The sequence below is a fragment of the Somniosus microcephalus genome, chromosome 14 (genome assembly GCF_052327205.1).
Source record: "Somniosus microcephalus isolate GS21.2 chromosome 14, FLI_Smic_1.0, whole genome shotgun sequence".
NCBI classification, from domain to species: domain Eukaryota; kingdom Metazoa; phylum Chordata; class Chondrichthyes; order Squaliformes; family Somniosidae; genus Somniosus; species Somniosus microcephalus.
In genome coordinates this window covers 69,755,676-69,778,892 of record NC_141000.1, presented here as the reverse complement: position 1 = coordinate 69,778,892, position 23,217 = coordinate 69,755,676, and the positions used below count along the sequence as shown (strand labels likewise).

General features: G+C 41.6%; 1 protein-coding gene across 3 annotated transcripts in view; it reads right to left on the bottom strand.

Moving 5' to 3' along the window:
• The window catches only part of sytl5 (synaptotagmin-like 5), a 139,381-nt gene that overhangs the window by 23,522 nt on the left and 92,642 nt on the right, over positions 1 to 23,217 (bottom strand). The window contains exons 7-13 of one of the 3 annotated variants that reach the window (XM_086006622.1): positions 19,739 to 19,814; positions 16,965 to 17,082; positions 13,073 to 13,179; positions 9,703 to 9,801; positions 7,201 to 7,257; positions 669 to 847; positions 347 to 449 (exon numbers count right to left, since the gene is read on the bottom strand). In XM_086006622.1, coding sequence (XP_085862748.1) covers positions 347 to 449; positions 669 to 847; positions 7,201 to 7,257; positions 9,703 to 9,801; positions 13,073 to 13,179; positions 16,965 to 17,082; positions 19,739 to 19,814 — 739 coding nt within the window. The remainder of the gene's footprint in view (positions 1 to 346; positions 450 to 668; positions 848 to 7,200; positions 7,258 to 9,702; positions 9,802 to 13,072; positions 13,180 to 16,964; positions 17,083 to 19,738; positions 19,815 to 23,217) is intronic. The other 2 variants (XM_086006623.1, XM_086006624.1) reach the window with 2 other exon arrangements.

The window sequence follows — 23,217 nt, the reverse complement described above, 5'->3', positions numbered from 1 at the left end:
GTTCTTGTCTCTAGTCTGAATTGCAGTTAACTTTTGAATCAACTCACTTTGTCAATCAGATCTCATAACCTTAAATGAACATGCCTACACTCCTACACTCTAGCAACAGAATATTACATTGGGGACAGAATTTCAACTTGCTGCCTGGGCATACAACTGGCGTTGTGGATCGACTGCCCGTAATAGAAACCGTCCAATTTCTATTTCCAACTGAAATCAATGGAAATTAAAATTGGGTGGTTTCTATAATAGGCGGCCAATCTGCAACGCCTTTTGAAACATTGGGGAGTGAACAGCTTCCTAATGGAGTTAGTTGATGATTCACAAAGAAACCAGATTGACAAACCTTTAACGTTTCATTGAAAACTGGATTTGTTGTGTTGGATTTGAGCTTAGTCTTGCGTTTGCTTTGACGAGATTTGTCTGGAAGGAGGTAAGTCTTCACGTAGCTGCAGGTGAAAAAGAAATGTATAAGTTCTGACATACAACAATAAACACCCTTGAAATGGAGTAAATAAGCATGAAGAAGTTGTTCTGAGCTGGTTAATGCGCTAAAGGAGAGCTACCAAGATTTGCATGTAATACCACAAGTATTTGACCAGAGCATCTGATGATTACTCCAGTTTAAACACCAAGCAATCTCTTCAAAAAGGGAAAATAATACTTACGGGTCAGTTCTCTGCTTCTTCTCATCTGCAATCGCTAAATTGTGACATTCCTTCACAATAATATTTAGTGCCCCACTTTTGTAGCTATAATTGATTGCAAGGAGAATTTCTCCACTGATGTTCACATTGCCATAGTCTCCTGTTTCACTGTAGACACTCATCATACTATTTAAACTGGTCTACAAGAAGAAACAAATAAATAGTGTTAACAGATCAGATATTAAATGAGTTTTTAGTGTTTATCAGCCTTTCACCTAATGCTCAGTCACACCAAGGATGAATTAAAATATCAGGTAAACCTTGGTACTATAATTGTTTACTTAATGACTGAGGTAGGTCATATCACAACTCTAGCTCCACTCTTGCCTTTTATCATTAGGATATTCCCTACTGTTAGCAACAACTTTAAGAAATGATATTCTTGGGTCTACTAAGCACTACTACAATAAAGATTGTTTTTACAAATTGATCATATGGGTGGAGTGAAAAGATCTATTTGTATTTCGTATCAGACCCCAGTGTCGCGTTTCTCAACAGTCGGTCACACAGCGCCAGATCTAAAAAAAAAATTAGGTTCAGCATTGAAAAAATTATGAAACTACTGCAAAGTAACACTGATTTAGCTTGACAGTTGGAAGGATTGAAGTGACTACACCAATGTATTTGTCTTTTTAAAAGAATGAGTCAAATCCAAACAGCTTGCTCATCTATGATTTATGTAAACACAGTTTGGCTTTCCCCAGTACGAAATAATTGTCCACAGAAAGCGTATTGATTACACTGTACTCTTTATGCATGTGCATAGTATTTGAAGGAAGCATTTTGCCGGATAAGCCTTATGACGTAGTGTACCTAAACTTAAAAGGGTAATTTGACAAAGTCCCCCATGAAAGGCTATTAGTCAAACTTAAACTCTGTGGGGATTCAGGGTCAATTCTGGGAATAGATAAGCTACTGGTTGATAGGTTGAAAACAAGAAATATTTGTTAGTGTTATGTCAGGCTGGGTTGGGTTGGGGGGGGGCAGGCAGAGAGGGGTGAGGTACTGAGTGGGGTGCCCCAGGGCTTGGCTTTGGGACCACTATTTTTCATTTAGATTAGTCTCAGATGAAATTTAATGCAGACAAGTGTAAAGTACTGCACATAGGATATAAAACAAGCCACGCATGTACTCCATGAAAGGATAAAGTGGAAAGAGACCTTGGGGTCTTAGTAGACCCAGCACTCAACGGGAGTAACTTTGACTTTGTGCAGTCGAGTAAAACGGGCGATAGCGAATCAACAGCCCATTTTACATCTCTCCCAATTTTAATTTCCAGTGAAAAATCGGGGAGATGTATAACGGACGGCAGATTTACTAGCATCCGTTTTACGCTATCGCACAAATGCAAAATTACCCTCAATATGTCAAACCAATACAGAGCAGCAATCAACAAAAGCCAAAAGAATGTTGAACTACATAATAGAAAAAAGTGGAATAGAAGTCAGAGGAAGCCATGATCAAACCGTACAGTGCTCTGGTAAGACGACACACATTGAGTAGTGCATCCAGTTCTGGTTGCCAAAACACAAGGGAGATATTCAAGCAGAGAAGAGCTATGAGCTGATCCCGAATATCAGGGGTCGGAGTTGTGAGGAAAGACTGGAGAGACTCGGGCATTTTCAGCCTGGAAAGCAGGGCTCTGAAAGGTATACATGATAGTAATTGGTATGGAAAAAGGTAAATCCAGAATATTATTTGAAATTAAATTGCAGGAGTAGGACAAGAGGACATAGTTCAAACTAATAAAATGAAGAATAGGACTGATATCAGGGAGTTCTCCACAAGTGTGAGATCAACACTTCGAATGGACTTCCCAGTAGAGTGGTGCAGGTGAAAACTCTGGATGCATCTCAGAAACAATGAGATACTGCAGTGGGGGGACTGTAGGATGTGTCTAGTTGGATGAACTAATATGGGCAGGTTGATCTTCCTCATCCATAATTATTTTGTGATCTTGTATGAAATTTTGACTATATGTGCACTTGCAGCGGAAAGATCTTTTTTTACTCACTCCTGCATTGGGTCTTTGGTTAAATCAATAACCTAAGACTGCATGTATCTCATACTGACAATTATATACTTGCAAGTATTAAATATTTGTAACAAAAGGATTTATGAGATTGACTAAAAGCTGTCATATATTATGATGTATTTCATTACTACCCACTAATTGATTGCAGTGGACAGCAGTCTTGAATGAGAGGTATTAAAACAGATATACTTTCTCCTTGGTATGACAAAGCACAGGCTATAGGGTGCAGGACATGAAGACTTATGAAAATGAGCAAAAAGCCTTTTGTCTATTTTTAGATAACCTAGCTAACAGACATAATAAAACAACTACCAACAGCAGTTAATGCAGGTTAAGAGGGTTTGTAATGTATTGAACTGATGAGGTAAAAGCATGTTTCTGTTTACTGCATCCATAATAGAAGAATATCAACACTCACTTTGTTTCAGAACTAAAACTACATAATAATGGGTCATTTTTAGAGGTGGAGCGCTATTGTGGTAAATTTACTGAGTCACAGAATAATATCCATAATAGTTCATGTTTCACAAATAACTGATTCAACCAATTCAAGCAGATTTTTAATTCTGCAAATTAACTAAACTTGGACTAATGGGGTAAATGTTCATCTTCACTGCCTGGACAGTAATCTGCCAGGGCCCTTTATAGGAGCTGCCTAATTTTCATTTAATTAATTTCATGTTCTGTAAGGGGCAAGTGATCTGTTCCACCAGAATACCACCCAGGCAGTGAAGATTAAAAGTCTTCAATGTACATGTAAAACACCAACCCACTCAAAACACCAGTTTATAAGTGCAAAACAGGACTTTTGTAGCTTTCTTTTGTTACTGAATAAATATTTATGACAATTTTTTGCCTCATTTTTCTTATCTTGCAGGGCCTTGTCACCATGTGTAAGAATTCGCAATAATTTACAGTTCTGAAGATTAATTTTTTTGATTAAAGAATCCCTGGGCGTTGTGCTTTTAAATTTCCAGGGATAAAAATGGCTGTCACCACATGGCCGAAGACAAAGGGGCTTGGAAGCAGCTTTCTGTGTCTGGAAGTAAGGTTCAATGGAGACAAAACGTTACCACAGGACAATGCTATGTTTACAAAGCAATTGAATGCTATTAGCATTTGTTTGTATATCGAGTGGATACATCTAAACTGCAGAAGAGACTTTTGGATCTTGAATGGGAATCCATTTAAGAACTGAATGGGCTTAAATCACCTAGCATTCTGGACAATAGAGCAGCTGTATTTCCCTTTTGTTTCAGCCCAGGGAGCTCCGGAAGACACATTAACCCAGTCCAACCACTCTGAGTTAGCCAATCACAGCTTTCTCTTGTGTATTGGACCCTTTAGGTGGGAATTTTGCACACAGCCCTTGCAAGGCAGAACGGCAGGGGGCTCACCAGGTATAAAGATAGCTGCTGAGAAGCTATCTCTCTCTTTTTACTTCGCTGGACCACAGGTGAGCAGGGTGTTCTGACTCCTCAACAAGGCAACCTAGCAGGAGTTTGGGGTGGTGATTTGAGAGTAATTGCTAAGATTGTTTAAATAGCATTGTAGTCATTTTATCCCTCATTTTCGCTGTCTGCAACCCCGTTATATAGTTTTACTGTAATTACTGTGTTCGTGTGGTATAGCTTATTCTTTTGATTGTAGTTTATTTAGGTAATAAAACTTGATTTTTCTCTCATCCAAACCACTTGTCCGTTTTAATATCATGAATTATAAGTTCCTCCACTCAGAACTGAAGGAGGGGTAGCGATTCGAAACCGCTGTTTGTAAATTGGTTTGGAGTGCAGCATCAAAGGCTGCTGGCCAGGTAAATTACCAAAAACCAGCAAAAAGAAGCCCCCCCTTACAAATGGCGAGCCAGGTAGGAGTGGAGGCAGTTTTTGATTTAATAAGTGGTCTGGATCTGGAGAAAGCATCAGCTATAGTTTCTCTCATTTTCAGTATGTGGGTAGCCCTGCGGATGTTAGCAGCAGCGTGTAGGCTGACCTATCATGGTATAGGTGGCTGGGTTAAGAAGGGTTTGAAGAGGGTGCAGGAGGAGGTTGAAGAGGCCAAGAATCAGGAGTCCCAGCTTGAAAAATGCCAGGCGGAGGTAGAACGCCTCAGAGAGGTGTATGAGGCCAGAGCTAGTGGAATGAGGGTGCGGGAAGAGAATGCACACCTCACACTAGAGGTCACGAAATGCCAGGCATTTATAGAGCGCCTTGTGCAGGAAGTCACAGAGGCAAGGGACTGAGAGATGAGGCTACAGGAGGAAATCGCACACCTCACCCAAGAAGCTAGCGAGGGAAAAAGCCATGCAAGGAACGAGATAGAATTCCTAAAGTACCAAACTATAGGAGTAAAAAGGAGCGAGATGAGACTGCGGGAAGAGAATGCCCACCTCACCTCAGAAGGGACAGAGCAGGAGGAGAAGTTTAGGGAAGTAAAGGCAGCTTATAAGCTGGCCTGCGCCCTAAGTTTTGAGGAAGCAGATCATGGCCCCTGTAGGGCAGAGATAGAAAGCCTTAACATGGCTTTAAATGCATCAAAGGGGATGATTTGTCTGATCAGCCCGAAGGCAGGTCAGCTGGACTTTACTGGCAGCCCAAGTAGAACCATCCCAAAGGCAGCACCCAGAACGGTGCTGGATTGGGAATTAGAGACCCCAAGACCGCAGCCCACAGCTCCGAGTCTTGAGGAGCTCTGGCAGCAAGGAGGGGTGGACAATGGGGTGATAGGAGAATGCGAGCAGGTCCCGCTAGGCAGGCGGGGACCAGGACCAGTGTACCCGCTCCGACAACGGAGGTACGGTCCGCCCGTGAGGGGTGAACCTGAGAATAGGAATCCTCAGCCCACAGCAAGTTCGAGTTCACAGGCAAGCACTGTGGCTTGTGTGGGGGGAGGAGCCATTCATGTTCAGAGTAAGCTGTCTAAGCCAGGGAACAGGGAAGGAGAGTTCTGGGACCCCTGTAGAGCAGGTCCAGTAGCAGAAATCCGGGACAAGGGAGAACTGAAGGAGGGGTAGCGATTCGAAACCGCTGTTTGTACATTGGTTTAGAGTGCAGCAGCAAAGGCTGCTGGCCAGGTAAATTACCAAAAACCAGCAAAAAGCCCCCCCTTACACATGTATCTAGCTTTGAGTGTCTAAACCGGCAAGCTATTTCACAACCACAGTCAATGTGGTTCTATAATGGTCCGATAAGAGTGTGGGAGTTATTCCTTTCCTCGGAGAAGGAAAGCCCCTGCTTGTAGAGCTACCATCTAAAGCCCACGAGCAAAAATCATTCAAATAAGGCGACCTGGAACTTAACTCATAATTTTCTGGTTTAGAGGTTAATTCTTACCACTTTCAAATTTTGACTTCCAAGCTATCTTTTGAGCCATAAAGTTATGAAAATGTGGACAAGGTGGTGAAGGATATTAATTGTAGGATTCAAGGTTGTACCTCTTTTCCATGATTTTCACACTGTGAATATCCTATCTTTTTTTTGGGGGGGGGCAGAGGAAGTGACATCATGCAAACCTCAGGCATTTCCCCAAAAGAAATACTGCCCATTTGGTAAGAATGGAACATTGCTAGGAAAGATCTAAAGAAAGGGAGGAACATAAATGTTTAAAAAAAAAATTCAAATAGTGGGATAACAGAATTAATTATGAATACAGAACTTGTCTTGATAAAATAGATAGTGACTTGTTTGAAATAACATTACCATGCCAATGATACACATTAGCATCAGCCCAGAGGCTTACATGGCTGTTAAATCTCCCACTTCAAAGAAAATCCATAGTCAGCTAATCTAACATAATGGCATCAAAGTTCCGCATCAGTCTTATTACATCAATTTGTTTAACACCCAAATGATTGGGGCTTTGGGTAATAAAATAACAGCATCTGGAATGCAGATTTTTGCTCTACAAAATCAAGAATTGTTTCTAAAGGACCTTATTCAATTCAAACATATTTATATGTGATTGAAAACTGTTGAGAGAGGAAGCTACAAGATAAGAATGTTCACTTTCTTAGCAAAACAATGGCATGTGCCATTTATCTTTTATATTGGTTAGTCTTTGGCTACACAGTTCCACAAGGGGATCTATTATTGACCTCAGTCATTTTTTGGAAATAATATCCGAGTTACTTGACATTTCAGCAATCAGTTGAATGAGAAACAGAATCTTGCAACCTGCAGAGTGCTGGGAGCATGTTAACCTTTTCTACCTGTAAAGGCCACATTTTATGTACCAGAATGAGTGGCTTTTATTTTCAGAACATGTCTATTTGGAAAAAGATGCATTTTTGGAAAAAGATGCATTTTAAGAAAGATTAAGTGCTGGGGAAATGTTAATAAACATACCTTTGTGTTTGCCACCTAAAATGCAAATCACTATGCTTAAAGATGTATTTGTAAAAAGATAAAAGCGAGAAAATAGATATCTTAGTAAATCTGCAGGCAAGGCAACTCAACTCACGGTTTCTGCATCATGATCAGGTACATTAAGGAATGTCCACTTCTTGTCAGAGCTTGACTGGTAATGCGTTACAGGACATGGCAATAATTAAAGAAAAATACAAAGACATTGCAGAGTGATAGTGAGAATACAGCATTGCAGCAAAAGGAAGCACACCACTGAAAGAGCACTTGCACACAGGCAAGATTTCCAACATTAACATATTTGAAAGATCTGTTTGAAACAAAAAGAATTCACACACATATAGCTTGCTTAATTAGAACTTCCACATAAGGTGAAGAATAAAGATAAATTTTCTTGTGAAAAGAAAAGGTTATTTTTAAAAAAAGGAAAGTTTAGAATATGAAACCTAACTGCAAAGGTTTGGTGTTACATAAATGCAATAGCATCTGGTTACTCATTTGTCAACAATTCTGGCAAAAGTATTTTTACATAAAATATTTTTCTTTCTTCATCTTCATTATGGTTGCTAGCTTACATGCAACCTTGTTCAGCTGAGAAAGATGACAAACTTCTCCCAGTCAGAAGCCCCAGTGGGATTTTGTGCCAACAATGGGTACTTATGTTGGCTGGATGGATGAACTGCTCACATCCCTCTCTAGTGTGAAGTATTTGTTTTTAAACATATCTTGCGTAACAACTCATTTGAAAAATGAAACAATTTCCCTAACATAACAAATAATTTTTAACTTGCTATCTCACTAGTATATAATGGAAGTATCTTAAAGAGGCTATAACATCTTGCTAAAATGTCTTCTAAAACAAAATCCTTGGCCAAATCTCACCTAGCTTCTGTCTTGAAAACAGTTCAAAAACATAATCAGTAACATTATATAATAAGCTCTGTGATGCCCTTCATGTTGAATCCTCATTAATTTACAGTACCGTGCATCGCTATGAATGTGCTTTTGACAATATGCCCCTTTAACTCCTCTTCAACTATATTCCCATTGACCTGTTATTACTCACACTAATCTACAGTGTAATTACTGTGAATTAAATTCAAAGAAGGAAGGAGAAGAATGAAACCTTTAGATAGCATAGCCAATGGAGATGTCAGCTCTTGTCACAAATATTTATTACAATGTTGTTTCTCAGGACCTTTAATACAGTTTTTCAGAAAAACTGATGCCTTCACAATTTGTTTAGATAATTGTTAGTATATTTTATGTGATGGATACTCTGCTTCTGTCAAAAAAGCAGGCTTAGAAACTTCAGATAATTAGAACATTAGAATAGTACAGCACAGCAGGAGGCCATTCGGCCCATTGAGTCTCCACCGGCTCTTTTGAAGAGCAATCCAGTTAGTCCCACTCCCCCACTCTTTCCCCATATTCCTGCAATATTTATCCAGTTCCCTTTTGAAGGCTACTGTTGAATCTGTATCCACCACCCTATTAGGCAGTCGTTGCGTAAAAAAGTTTTTCCTTATGTTGCCTCTGGTTCTTTTGCCAATCACTTTAAATCTGTGCCCTCTAGTTATCGACCCTTCAGCCATTGGAAACCGTTTCTCTTTATTTACTATCTGAATCCTTCATGATTTTAAACACCTCTATCAAATCTCCTCATAGTCTTCTCTCCTCTAAGGAGAACAACCCCAGCTTCTCTAGTCTATCTGTAACTGTAACTGTAACCCCTCATCCTGGAACCATTCCAGTAAATCTCTTCTATACCCTTTCCAAAGCCTTCACTTCCTTCCTAAAGTGTGGTGCCCAGAATTGGACACAATACTCCAGCTGGATCAAAACAATTATTTTGCTCAATGCTGCCCTTTTATGATATGCTTATTTTACTTTTGAATGTTCCCATTTAGAAAAAGGTTTTTTGCTGCTTTTTAGATTTGTTTTGTGCCATTCTCTATCTGAGACAGTCTCTGCCCAAAACAGCTCGGGAACCACTAGGCATATATTTGAAATTCAGTAATAACATTTGCTAATTATAATTTATTAGAACACACAAAATATTATTGCTGTAAGGATCAGGAATCTTTGTGTACTGAAGGCATCAGTATTTGACGTATTTAACTCATCAATGTAAAGGACGCTAGTGCTGGGGAGTACAAATCCATTTCAGGCACCAAGTGTCAGTATCAAGAACTCCTAGATCCATCACAGCACAGTCAGATACAGAGTAAAGCTCCTTCTACTCTGCCCCAACGCAAGATGAACACCCCCTACTGCACCAGTGCAACTTTTGCAAATGTCCAAACCCATTTTACATAGTCTTTACAGCTAGCAGACAGATCATTTGAACCCAGTCCTAGAGGTGAAAGGACACTGTCTAAACCATTGGACCACTCAATTTACTGTTCATCACATCAATAATTTAAAGCATTAACAGTGCTAAAGGTGCAGGAATATAGTATAATAAATATATCACACACACACAGTATATGCTACAAACTTTCATTAAAGCTTTCTCATAATATTAAAGAACAACATACATGAACAATAACTATTCATGCTAGTTTAGTGATATCACACACATTTATTCCAAACTTACTATAGATAACCCACTTCCCAGACTGCTTCTTCCAGTACTTGGGCGATACATAGAGACTAAGTCATCAATATCTTCCTCTTCTTCCTCTTCAAGGTAATCCTAAAAGTCACATATCATCACGGTGAATATAGGGGAATTGTTTTAATATGTTTTACACTGTTGTTTATGCAAAAGATTGCATGGATTTAAGATTTTGTTATTTAACATTTTGTTTTATACCATAAACATAGGAATATATAGGATCAGAAAAAAACACTGTGACCCATTTCAACTAATGTTGAAAAATACCACACCTTTACTACATCTCTTGCATCCCATTGCAATATAGACAAGTTCAGTGCAGTACTTTGGGTACACCATATGTAAAGAGTATGTTGATGATGCTTCTGCTGTAAACAGAGACCAGAGCCACCAGCATTGTGCAGGGTAGAGTAGCCAAGGACACAACAGGAAGTCATTTTGCCATTTTTCGCTATAAACTCAAATACTTAATGGACACATGTTTTGTAAGGGGCAGAAAGTTTTCTTGTAACAACAACATGAATAAGTATTTTTCTATCACCCTTTATGTGTAGTTTAAAGTTTAAAACATCCTTCTATTTTATTTTACTCCAGATTCTAAGAAACTTGGCATAGCCCCTAAGCTGCCACAATACATATTTAACTGCAATACAAAAACCTGTCATTGGTTAGCTAGCCAAAAGTTATTTCATGTTTACTTTAAAAAGTATTAAATTGTTCCAATATCTTACAAGTACTTTCATCTTCATAGATAATGAATAGTTATTATACACAAATACAAAATAATTATGAACAGCTTTGCATTATCTATAGTTAATTGAATTCATCCAGTATGTGTAGAAGTTTCTGTTATTGGGGTTGGAAACATATTGGGCCGTATTTTCCGATCGGAGGCTTCCTGCGTGCGGAGGCCTCCGATCTGGATCAACTCTACGGACTTACCTGAGGACTCCTGATGTCCGGACACTTCCGCTCCTGGGCCTCTCCAACTCGAAATGTGCAGGGCCCACATATCCCAGAGGTGCAGGCAGTTTGCAAGCGTCCCTAGGATCACGTGGACCATGGGGAGCCAATCAAAGAAGGGAATCTCCCTTCATACACTTGACAGATAGACCTGTCAAATATATGAATGGTGATCACCCCAAAAACACTTTAAAACATTAAATATATTTTTTTAATTAAATTTTTAAAATTAGTTGAAATTACAATAAATTAAATATTTTAAACAAAAATTTAACTTTTTGAAAAAAATAATTAAAGTTTTTTACAGGGCTAAAAATAAACTTACCTTTTTAAAAGTATTTTTAAATGATAAATGAGTGAAAATATTTTTAAAAAACTTTTTTCAACTCTTATCCTGGTAAAAGCAGACCTTCTGCCTGCTTTTACCATGCGTAAGATTTCTAAGGGTTTTCTGCAGGCAGAGGTTCTCCAGAAAGCGGAACTATCCGCCCGCAGAGGCCCTTCTCCAGGGCAGGCGTCCGATCTGTCAAGAGCATTCTTGACAGATCGGAAATGCTGGTTTTCAGCGCATGCGCTTGGCATGCATGAAACCGGCATTTCCGATGTCCCTATGGGTGTGTACACAGTGCGTACACACCTGTAGGGATTGGAATATACGGCCCCATGTCTTATGGGGGAAGCTCCAGCTGTTACTCAGTGACTGGAATGATTCTGAACAATCTGAGCTTTTAACCTAATGATAGCTTTTACATAAAGCCAGCTACACAGCCAACTGTGCATTAAACTATTGAACTGCGTTCAGCTCAGATTATGAAAAATATCTGGTTTCCATGTTCACGAGGAACACTCATATGCTCACTTTGAGTTTAAGAATATAAAAAAAAACTGTAGCCCATTCACTATAAACAGGAGGCTGAATGAGACGTATAGGAGACCACTGTTTGAATCTTAGTCATGCAACATATGCATAATGACACTCCTCTTACAGGATGAGTTTTCCCAGTTTTGACCTGGTCATCAGCTATAGCGACTGGACACTGGCTAAGGAATCGCTGCCTACACTGCTCTGGTGCACCTTCTAAACACCAACACTGTAGCCAAGCTGAACCCACCCTCCTTTTTGCAGGATCACGAAGATAATGTGGTAAGTGCTACATTCCAAGGGAAAGTAGAAAATATAAAAACCAATGATAAATTAAAATTGTGACCAGTTTATGAACACATAAATTTAGTTCATTGTTTCTTTAAATTCTGAACCCAGTTGAGCTACACATGTACTACATGCCTTGTAGTGCTGTAATACAGAAACCAGATCACAGTGGTATAAACACTGCAGTATATTTGCTGCATAAAAGTTCAAAGTAGTTGTACAATTGAAAGCCACCGACAGAGCCAGCCCTCTGCTGGAACTGACTTCCACGTCTGGCTGTAAGAGTGTGTAAAGTTCACTGAAAACTTCCTTTGGGAATCTAAGTCTGTAATTTCAGATTTCTTCAGACAGATCCAGATAAAAGACACTGGCCCTGTATATACCAGTGTCAGCATAAGGAAGTGTCCAAAAGGAGCATTTAAGGTACAATTTCACTAGTCTTTCATGCCTTATGTGATCTTTGTCCTCCCACTCTAGAACCTGCAAATATCGAGGTACACCCATAGTTGGAAGGTAATGAACTCTCTGAAAACTACAGCAGTACAAAAGTTGATGATAAAAAATGCAGTACAGTTTTAAGTAGCTGGCAGGAAGACTCGTAGCAAGTTACAAACAGTGCAGAAATAATCAGTTGCCCAACAATAACAGCAATGCCCTATTCACAACCAGGACCCAACAGGCCTACAATGTTGCTAGATACATCAGGTGTGTAATAGTCCTCAGACCTTTGAGCCCAATAATATGAGAGCTCAGCATCTGATGCACAATAGTACAACAGGTGCTAGTCCTCACAATATCCTCCCCCAAATGCCAATTCATCTAATATATAGGCTCTATTCTGATGGTGCACTCACTTCTGCTATTAACTGTATGACTCAGTTTAATGGCAGTTGTGATTAGGAAGAGGCATTTTGTTACCTCAGGTAGTATATGAGGCAAGTATGGAAAGATGCCTCATCTTTTATGTTCTTATGTTTTTTCAATGAAACCATTACTTGGGGGCTTGTGTGTAAGGCAACAAATGTAGAGATTTAAAATTACAAAACTGGTAGGCTGCATCTCATAAACTGTAATGCACCGTATTCCCAGTGGTGCTAATTTTGCTTGCATAGCTACTAAACTACTTCAATTTAAAAAAACACATTTCACGCTATAGAAAAATATTCCTTTATGACTGACGTGGTTATGAGAGTTTTTGTATATTTCAGGAATGAATAAATTATGTTTTCAACTGACCGTGGCTTCATTGAGACCTCCAGGCACGGATTTACACCTGAGGCTAATGGAATCCTCATTTCCTGATATATAGGATCCACTCAGGTCCACCTCAGATCTACTGCGATCTGTACCAAAGAAACAGTGATATTATGGGCCAGTATAACATTATAGGCGTCTTAAACAAAGAAAAGTGTCCTGAAAGTCTAGATTATCATCGTCTTGACTGGTTAGAGTATGCTAATAAAAATCACCATGTTGATGTTGCCCACTTCATGACTCCCCGCCACCCACCCCCCACTGAATGGGCTCGATTTTAACAGCCCTGAGGAGGCGGGTCGTCAGCGAAAATCGTAAAAAATGGCTTCAGACTGCCAAACCGCTTCCATCCCACCCCCACGCGATTTTCGTGAGTGTCGGGTCATACACTCCCAAACTGACATGGGAACTGGTGGGACAGGAAGTTAAGGCAGTTAAGAGCCTGTTAACTGCCTTGTTAATCCTATTTTGATAGTGGTTTCCCATTTTTGTGCTTCTGGCTCCTGTTTCTCTTGTCAGAAACACGCCAGCTGCAAGGAGACGAGTTTCTCGAGGACATGAATTGTAGTCATTGGTGCAGCACTTTAAAAGCGCCCTGTAACATGGCTGACATTCAAATGCAACAACTTTGTTGGAGGTTTGGGATAAGATTTTGCAAATCTACTGACCTTGTGACTGGTCAAGCTGACACCCATCTGCAGTGTTACATGATTGCAATAATTTCAGGCCACTTTGTGCGCTTGCAAGCTTCTTGCCTCAACTGAAATCTATAGTAACGGGATGGGAACCATTTACATCCTCTCATCCTGGTCGTCACATTCGGAGGAAGAGTAGCCACGGCAGCACCACAACCAGCCACAACAGCAGCACCAGCACCAGGAGCGCCAACCTCCTCCTCACCCACCTGATGCTGCACTGGACACAGGGCATCAGCCACTGACAACATTGCTGGCTGGGAAGCCAGCGATGGCATCACCATGGCTAGATTTTCTTCACTTGATGCTGTAAATCCTGGCTGCCACATGATGCACCAGGTTGACACCATCCCACACCAGCACCGTGAAGCATCCCTTTAATGCCCAAACCATTCTATGCACACACATCACTATAGTGGGGGGAGGGGGGGAGTTATGACTGAACAATCACTGGAACTCAACAAGACACTTTTCAATGTGTGCTCAGATCTGTCCAATAAGGGGCACTTTTGGAAAAAGATATTACACTGTATGACAACACATTACCAGAAACTTCACATGGACATTGGCTAAACCTCTCAAGTGCCTACCCTTGTGTGTTGTTAGTTGGTATGCTTGCAGTAGGATGAGGGTGAGTGTGAGGGGTGGCTAGTGAGATGGGCAAGCGATAAAGTAGATAGAGAGGGTTGGGTGGAGGTTCAAGGTAGGTTGGTGCCCTGGAGAGGTCTCCTGCCTTTGGAAGGAAAGAGAACCTCCCTGTATGCTGTGAAGAGCCTGGGTGCAAGTGTCCACCTGTGTGCAGTGATTGTCAGTGTTTGCAGCACCTCAATGCTGTCAAACACTGACAGATCAACTGTCAAAATAAAATTGTGCATGGTCCCTTTAAGGAAACCAGCAGATGATGCGTCATCAAATGACATCATCAGACCCGTTTCCTGTTAATTGGCCAGGCGGGCTTAACAAGGCCAATCAAGGGAAAATCACATCTGCAGAGTGGAGGCAGCTGGGGGCAGGACCAGAACCCGGAAACCAGCTGACCCGCCCCCATCCCGTCTCCAGAATTAAATTCACAGCCCCTGTATCACAACTAATTGCCAGGTAAAATTATTGTGCCAGGTGGCATTCACATTTAACAGAGTATTCATGACAAAGAGAATCTGAGGAGGGGATGGAAGAGAAAGGATTTATTAGATAAACCATATTTAAGGACTATTGTTACCTGGGAGGGCATTGTTGCTAACCACTTGCTTTCTGAGCGAGTAAAATTATCTTAATCCACGCAACTCACATGGTACTCCCATGTGCATGGCTCTCAGGATGCCCACACTTTGCGAGCTATTTCTTCTCCATGTGTGCCAAAACATTGTGCATGTGCAGAAGAGTTGTATCATTATGTTTTATACAATGGCTTCAGCCAGAGCAGAAAAACTGTTTTAGGAGCTGCTGTGTGTGCATGTTCTGAATTGGGCCAATTGGTATTCAGGTGCATGTCAGGCCCATGATCTTTCTCAGACTGGAGGCTTTTGACTGTGTTTGACTAGAGCCAAGTGGATTGCTTGAGAAGTCTATTCTCAAGTAAAGGTGAGCTCCTTTTCTGTGAAGTGTATAACTTGCCATCATCCTACCAAGCCAAGGTTGTTACATTTCTCGCAATTGTTTTGTCCGCATCTCCTGAGAAATAGGGGGTAATTTTCTGAAATCATTTTATCAGTGGGGAGAGTCGCCCACTGGCAAATTTGTAAATTGGGGTGTACTGCTCACAATTCTCTATTCATGAATGGATGTGTGTCTCTGGTGGGCGAGGTTCACTGCTGGTAACACAAACTTGGAAATCAGCTCGACCGTGTCACCTGGGAGTTGGTGCTGCTGGGGATGGAGGGTACAGTTTAGGTCTCCATTTATGATCATGGTACTTTCTATGTGTGGAGGTGAACAAGAGGAACATTGCTATGGGAAGTCCTCATTGGAAGTGAATGGCCCAGTAATTCCGGTCCCAACGCGTGAGTACGGACGGGGTACTCATGCGTGGGCCCGTTGGAAGTGCCAGATTTCAGCATGCACAGCGCAAGCGCAGAAAACCGGCATTTCCTCTCCTCTGAACCAAGGGGTTAAGAGGCGGTTCCCTTGCGACGTTTGAGGCAGCGCGTACGCGTTGAACTTCAGTTTTTTTGACAGGTTTGTCCGTGCGTGAAGGCCTCCACTTTTTACGAATGTAAAAAGCAGACGTAAGGACTTAGTTTTATAAGGTAAGTGGTCTAATAATTAAAGTTAGAAATTTTTTCCACATCTTTATTATTTTTAAAGAATTTACAGTAAGGTAAGTGTATTTTTGGACCCGATTTCTTGAAAAAAAAATTTGGCATAAATTTGAATAATTGTTTAAAATAGTTTTTTTAAAGTTATTAATAGTTAATTTAATTATTGGAATTTTTTTTAACTTTTATTTAAAGTTTAAGTAGTGTTTTGGGCGCCCGGACTTTTCATGAGTTTGACAGGTCTTATGTCTAACTCATGAATGGACTTTTGTAAACTCCCATTGGTTGCCCAGTGCTCACATGATCCCAACCGGCTCATCGCACTAAGTACGCCGCTGGATCACGCACGCACAGCGCGCCGGGAGCTAAACCGGGCCACAGACCGGAAATCCACACAGGCCCAGTCTTCAAATGTCAGTGCGATATGTAAGTGTAGGTCGGGAGCTTGCACCCGCGGGAAGCCCCCGACCCGAATTTCTGGACCAATGTGTTAAGTACTGAAATCAGCTCTCTGCCTATTTTCCCTTCTATTAGCATAGTGTGACTTTGGTTGTTTCTAGGGTGAAGTGGAAATACTTGCTGACACAAACCTGTTTTAATTTAACAATATCTACTAGGAGAATGAGGTGGGTGTGCAGGGGGACACTAAAAATAGCAGAAATAATTGGTCCAGTGACTAGCATCAGTTCCATGAAACAGTCCAATATGTACATCACTGCAGTTTGTCCTTTCCTCTCTTTTTTTTCTGCAGAAGGTGAGACATTGTACCTCAATGAAACAACCCACTCATCCCATCTTACAACTCAGCTAAGGACTGAAAAATTCACTGAACATGTTGGGACTTGAACCTATGACTTCAGCCGTGCAATAAGAAGTTGTTAACCACTGCATGTTTAAGAGAAGTGTTAAAAGACATGCACACACCTGATGAAATGGAATATTTGGAAATTGCTATTGTAGGCATATTGTGCTTTCCTCTGGACAGATCCTCAGGCACACTGTTGCTCACTGGTAGAGAGTCGACACTTTCTGAAGATTCTGCCTACCAATCAAAATATAACATGTCACTCAATGCAAAACAGTTTTGTTGAAATATATTTTTTGCATCTTTTGATTGTTCAAGACTGTTATGGTGATTAAAAAAGCCCAATCAGAAATGCTACTTGCTGACCTCAAAAGATACTTTCAATGCACAGAGAGATGCATGGAACATAGTCTCTCAACTAGAGAGAGCTCAGTTCCCATGGCATTTCCCAGTACCAAGCTTAGCATTGGATTCCAGTATTCAGGAAAAAAATTAACATTTAAAATCAAAACTTCTTTGAGTACAAATATTTTTTTTTAAATCCAAAAGCAGCACATGGAGGCACTTATCTCTATGTTATCTCTTTCTGGCATCACAGAATTCAGAGTTCAGCTATAGACTTGTAATTGAACAGCACCAACGGAGTTCTCAAGGAGTACCTCTTACACCATCAAATTTGTTTTTAAATAACAAAGCCTCTAAGGAACTCTGATGTCTCAGCAAGTTTATCCAGTGAGTAGTTGAGCTATACGGAACAAGAAAGATTCAAACTTCAGCCGGTGCTGAGTTCGCTGATCTCAGCTGGGGTAATGGAACAGCCACAATTGGCCTCAGGGTCCATGGGTTCGGGAGAGGGAAATTAGGAGGTTCCATTTCCTCATCACTATCCGGGCTGGAAATGCATATGTACAGATGTTGAGTATATGGAGTATAAAAACAGGGAAGTCTTGCTGCAGTTATACAGGGTCTTGGTGAGGCCACACCTGGAATACTGCGTGCAGTTTTGGTTTCCATATTTAAGAAAAGATATACTTGCTCTCAAGGCGGTTCAGAGAAGGTTCACTCGGTTGATTCCAGAGATGAGGGGGCTGACGTATGAGGAAAGGTTGAGTAGGTTGGGACTCTACTCATTGGAGTTCAGAAGAATGAGAGGCGATCTTATCGAAACATATAAGATTGTGAGGGGGCTTGATCGGGTGAATGTGGTGAGGATGTTTCCACTGATGGGTGAGATTAGAACTAGGGGGCATAATCTTAGAATAAGGGGCTGCCCTTTCAAAACTGAGATGAGGAGAAACTTCTTCACTCAGAGGGTAGTAAATCTATGGAATTTGCTACCCCAGAGAGCTGTGGAAGCTGCAACATTAAATAAATTTAAAATGGAGATAGACATTTTCCTAGCAGATAAGGGAATTAGGGGTTACGGGGAGAGGGCAGGGAAGTGGACGTGAGTCTAGATTCAGATCAGCCATGTTCCTATTGAATGGCGGAGCAGGCCCGAGGGGCCGTATGGCCTACTCCTGCTCCTATTTCTTATGTTATGTTCTTATGTGAGAACAGGTTTGGGCTTGGTTGTGGTGACCACATATGCATAGCTTTTAGACACTCACTATCAAGGCTCATGGTAAAAAAAAAAGACAGACTTGCATTTATATAGCGTCTTTCATGATCTTGGGGCATCAAAAAATTATTTATTTGGCTGTAAAGCACTTTTGTGTAGTCACTGTTGTCATGCAAGAAGCGTGACAGTCAATTTGCGCACAGCAAGGTCCTACAGAGAGCAATGTGATAATTACCAGATAATCTGTTGTAGTGATGTTGATTGAGGGATAAATATTGGCCAGGACACTGGGGAGATTACCCCTACTCTTCTTTGAAATAGTGCCATGGGATCTTTACGTCCACCTGAGAGGGCAGATAGGGACTTGGTTTAACATCTCATCGTAAAGACGGCACCTCCGACAGTGTAGTACTCCCTCAGTACTGCACTGGAGTGTCAGCCTAGATATTGTGCTCAAGCCTCGAGTGGGACTTGAATCCACAACCTCTTAAACTCGGAGGCGAGAGTGCTACACTGAGCCACAGTAGACACCTAATATTGACATGCCCATACTGGCCACTGCGTGAGGTAGCAGAGGGTGCGCCTCAGCCATGGCACAATTTCCCGGCAGGGAGTCCCAGTTTCAAGGGAAAAGGGGAGGGAAGAAAACTGATCAATTTGATCAGTGCCATTGAAAACATTATTCACACTTTTATTTTCATTTTTATTCCTTTGGAATTCACATGGATTGAGAAAGAGAAAATATTACAGTCAAAAAAGAATGTCAGAGGAAGGAAAGGCCATTCAACTTGCTCTTTTCATCCAGGTCCTATTTCAGGTCTGGATCGGAACATCTTTTATCTTTTTCTACCCATGCCGCTCTATTCCCTCTGAAATCATCAATTAAATCAATTTCCTTTTGAATCCTCCAAGTCAGTCAGCAGTTACTTCACTAGGTGGCACACTATTCCATGTTAACAACTCTAAGCAGAAAGAAGTTATTTCTCAAAGAGAAAGGAAAATCTGGGTAGAGTATATTTTCTTCAAATGCAGGGCTCCTATAAGCTTTCTGATTGTTCCAGCAATGAATTAGGTTGAGACAACATTGCATTTACTGCTCATCTGCCGAACATATAATTTAACTAGTAAGCCTCTTAGATTCCAATCACAGCATTGGATTTCACATGTGCTGAGTGTACACTTGCGCAAGGACAAAATGTAACATCCACTGATGTGATAGAGCTGTATGAAAATTCTAATGAGGAATTATTCTGATGTTCAACATGGTTTAATTTAACTTCTGATTATATTCTCAAGATAATGTCAGATTGTGAACAAAGTCATCAAACTTACCTTCCTTCTATAATCTGATACAATGCTGCGTTTGCTGGGTGCTGGCGAGATCTGTGACACTGGGGTTGATATTCTGCTGTGGATAACAAATGGTAATGAAGACCTGAGATTTTCAGCAACTGCTTGCATTGCACTGGGCTCCACTGCAAATGAATTGCACCTGTGGGAGCTCAACAAAACTACACGTCTAAATCCAGACTTTTCAATGTTTTACTTTTGTGGATGAATTTTATGAATGTGCACTTGTGGCACAGAGCCTCACCTGCTGGGAGTGCACATTTTATGGCCTAGAAATTCAGTGGCCTGCGCCACCCATTAGCGCCCTAACAGGGCACTTAGTGGGTTTTGCGCCACTGGCCACGCCTCCCGCTAAATTTAGCGGGTCGCTAATGGCGGCGCTAGCCATTAGTGCTGCGCCGCTACCGATGATGTCATCGGTGTGCGCAGTGCCCCGCAACTGCCCCAATCGTGAAATTTAGTAGCGCCCCCTGCTTTAACGCCGGTCGCAATTTGCGACCGGTTCAGGGGGGCCTACCTGCGGCGGTAGAGGTGCGGGGCGGCCAATTTTTTTGCTGGCTGCCTGCCAGCACCTCTCCGCACCGCCGTCCCCGGCCTCCTGAGCCCCCCGCCCGCCCGCGGAGTGCCGGTTGTGTCCCAAGAGCCCGGCACTTCTCCTCGGTGCCGGGCTCTTTTGCCGGCACTCGCGCTCTTCGAGCATGCTGCAGCAGGCCCCTCCCCTTTAAGAAGGGGAGGAAGGCCTGCAGTACCGCAGCGCGCCATGCCGTTGCGCTGCGATTTTCAGTTGCAGCGCCCCAAGAGGGATGCGGGGCGCCTCGAGTAGCACCGCGCTTCCGTCTTGGGCGCTGAAACTGAATTTGCGGCGGGCGGCCGCGACTCCTTCCGGGGCGGTACTTCTCGCGCCCTGGTGAGGCTGGCATCCCAAACGGGGCACCAGTGAATTTCTAGGCCTATATCTCTTAAGTTCATGGGAGTACACCTGGGATTTTGGTGGGCGAGGCTCTGTACCAGCGGCAGGATTTAAAAAAAAATTGGCTGCCACCTGCATTGTCTAAACATTTAAAATCTAACTGTTGGTCGAGGAGCTCTGTGCATGTGTAAGATCACATTGCAGTGACCTGGATAGTCCCTGGCTAAAACCAAAACTGCAGTTCAAACTGGTAGCTGCTGTGTAAATGACCCTCAGGCCAACATTTCAAGCTGGCTATCTAGCATTAAGTACAGATGATGGAGGTCATTCAGGCTAGTTCATCCTTCCAGAGAAACCCAAGGTTCCCGCATCATAGCATCCAACTCATTCTTGAATAAGCCCAGAGTTTTTGCCTGCCCAGAAAACCATTCCAGGCATTAATCATTTTATGTGAAGAAGTGCTTCCTTGAATTATTCCTGAACAGAAGGTGCCTTTTACCATTTTGTCCACTTGTCCTGCAGTGGTAGTTTCACTTAGTATTCAGGGCTAACATTTTCTATTCCACTCAGTATCTTAAATACTTCTATAAGGTCTCTCATTCTGCTTTTTCAGGCTGAAGAATGCAAGTTTTTCAAACTTTTCTCTGACACTACAACCCATTTTTTTTTACATTAGTAACTGGCAAAATAGTGGACACTAGGATTCAGCCGTGTTGCTCTTCTCTGCGCCACTTCTAGGGCTTGGATGTTTTCCTTGTGCTTTGGAGACTAAAACTGACTGCAGTATTCAAGGTACAACCTGACCAGAGCATTAGACAGCTTCAGTATCACAGCCTCAGACTGTAAAGGTTTATTCAGTGATCCTGTGTTCCCAGCAAGTCAGAGAATCAGTGCTACAGTAGTGTTGCAATCTATCTCTGACCTGCACTCCTGTCTAGGGAGTCTCTGTGCTGCAGTGCAGGTCCATTGAGCTTTCCCCACGCTCTACTGCTTCAGCATATAGCTCAACATTTTGTTTCTTTTGTGAATTGCTGCTTTGCAAAGACAGAACATTGTCAGTGCTGAGTCTATTCTCACTTCCAGGCCTCTTATAACTCTCCCCTAGCTAGCTCAACATTTGTTAACTAAGTTTGCCCCACAGTTTTTTCCAATGTGCAAGACCTTTCACTCATCTGTATTGAATTTCCCTTACCATGGTTCTACCCACTTGCAAATATTGTCTAGGTTCTTCTGTAACTCAATGGCTGCTTCAAATTCAACCACCCTACCCTTGTTTAGTATAATCTGCAAATTTAACCAATTTACATTGGGCCAGAATTTACTGGAGCGGAGCATCTCGTGGTGAGCCCCACAAGTTGGATTTTTTCCCTCACCCTTCAGTTCGAAAAATGTTCATGCCGCAAATTGCTGGAAGTGCGAATTGATAACTAGGTCAACGAGGCATCTGTGACCTTGGTGAGTGATGGGACCAATAGTCTATCTCATTAACTATTGAGATTTAAGGATAGAGAACGAGAGCGAATGGCGGAGAAGGAAATAGAATGAATTTGAGTGAAATTAACTACAGAAAGAAAACTGAAGATGAAAAAAAAATTAGATTAAGAGTGAGAGAAAAAAAGACATAAAGGAAAAGTAAGATTTTTAAAAAATTTTAAATTTAAAAAAAACTCTAGGAACAATTTTACTAGCTGCAGCAGTGAGACTCCATTTTCTATTGTTCCCTTTCTAGGCCTCTGAGGTTGTGTAACATTGCAGGAACATAAATCTGGTCATTAAAAGGGTCCTTTTAGTCATGAAATACTAGCCCTAACTTTCTGCAGTGAGTTTAATTTGTATTTACGGCGCAAATACAGCAATTTCTTGAAATTCATGGGACGATTTTAGAATTAAGGTAATTGATGTAGATAAACAGTAGGGGGTGTAGAAGCAATCGCTGAAGCATTCCACATACCTCAGTGAACAAGGCTTAATTTTTTCGAAGGTTTTTAAACAGCAATATTAGAGCGCAAAAGTTTTCATTAGTTCAGTGATTTCAATTGTTTGCCAGCTGCGGGAAGTTCAACAGCGCGCCCTGTGGACAAGCAGGGAATGACTGACAGCAACTTCTGGATTTCTGCATTTAGCTGCGCATGTGCGGACGCCAGAAGTTGCTGTCAGTTTCACAGTTGTAACGATGGTGAACGCTGACAGTTTCGCCGTAATTACAACTGCAAAATCCGGACTATTAAGTTTAGTTGTGGAATCCCTTATGATGGGTGATGGACAACTGAATAGGTAAAAATGGAACCAAGTGAGGGCAGTTCCACTGTGCTGGCCAATGGGGGAGAGGAATTGGTGAAGAATAGTGTGGTTTGCAGTGTCAAAGGCTGCAGAGAGGTTGTGGGATAATGCACCATGCATCATGACTTTGGTTAGGGACGTTTCTGTGCTGCGGGGAATTTGTAAACTTGATTAGGAGGTATTTAAACAGTTGTGAGACAGATGAGCAATGATCTGGGAGGCAACAACATATTCAAGGACTTTTTGAAGGAAAAGGAGTTTGCAAATGGAG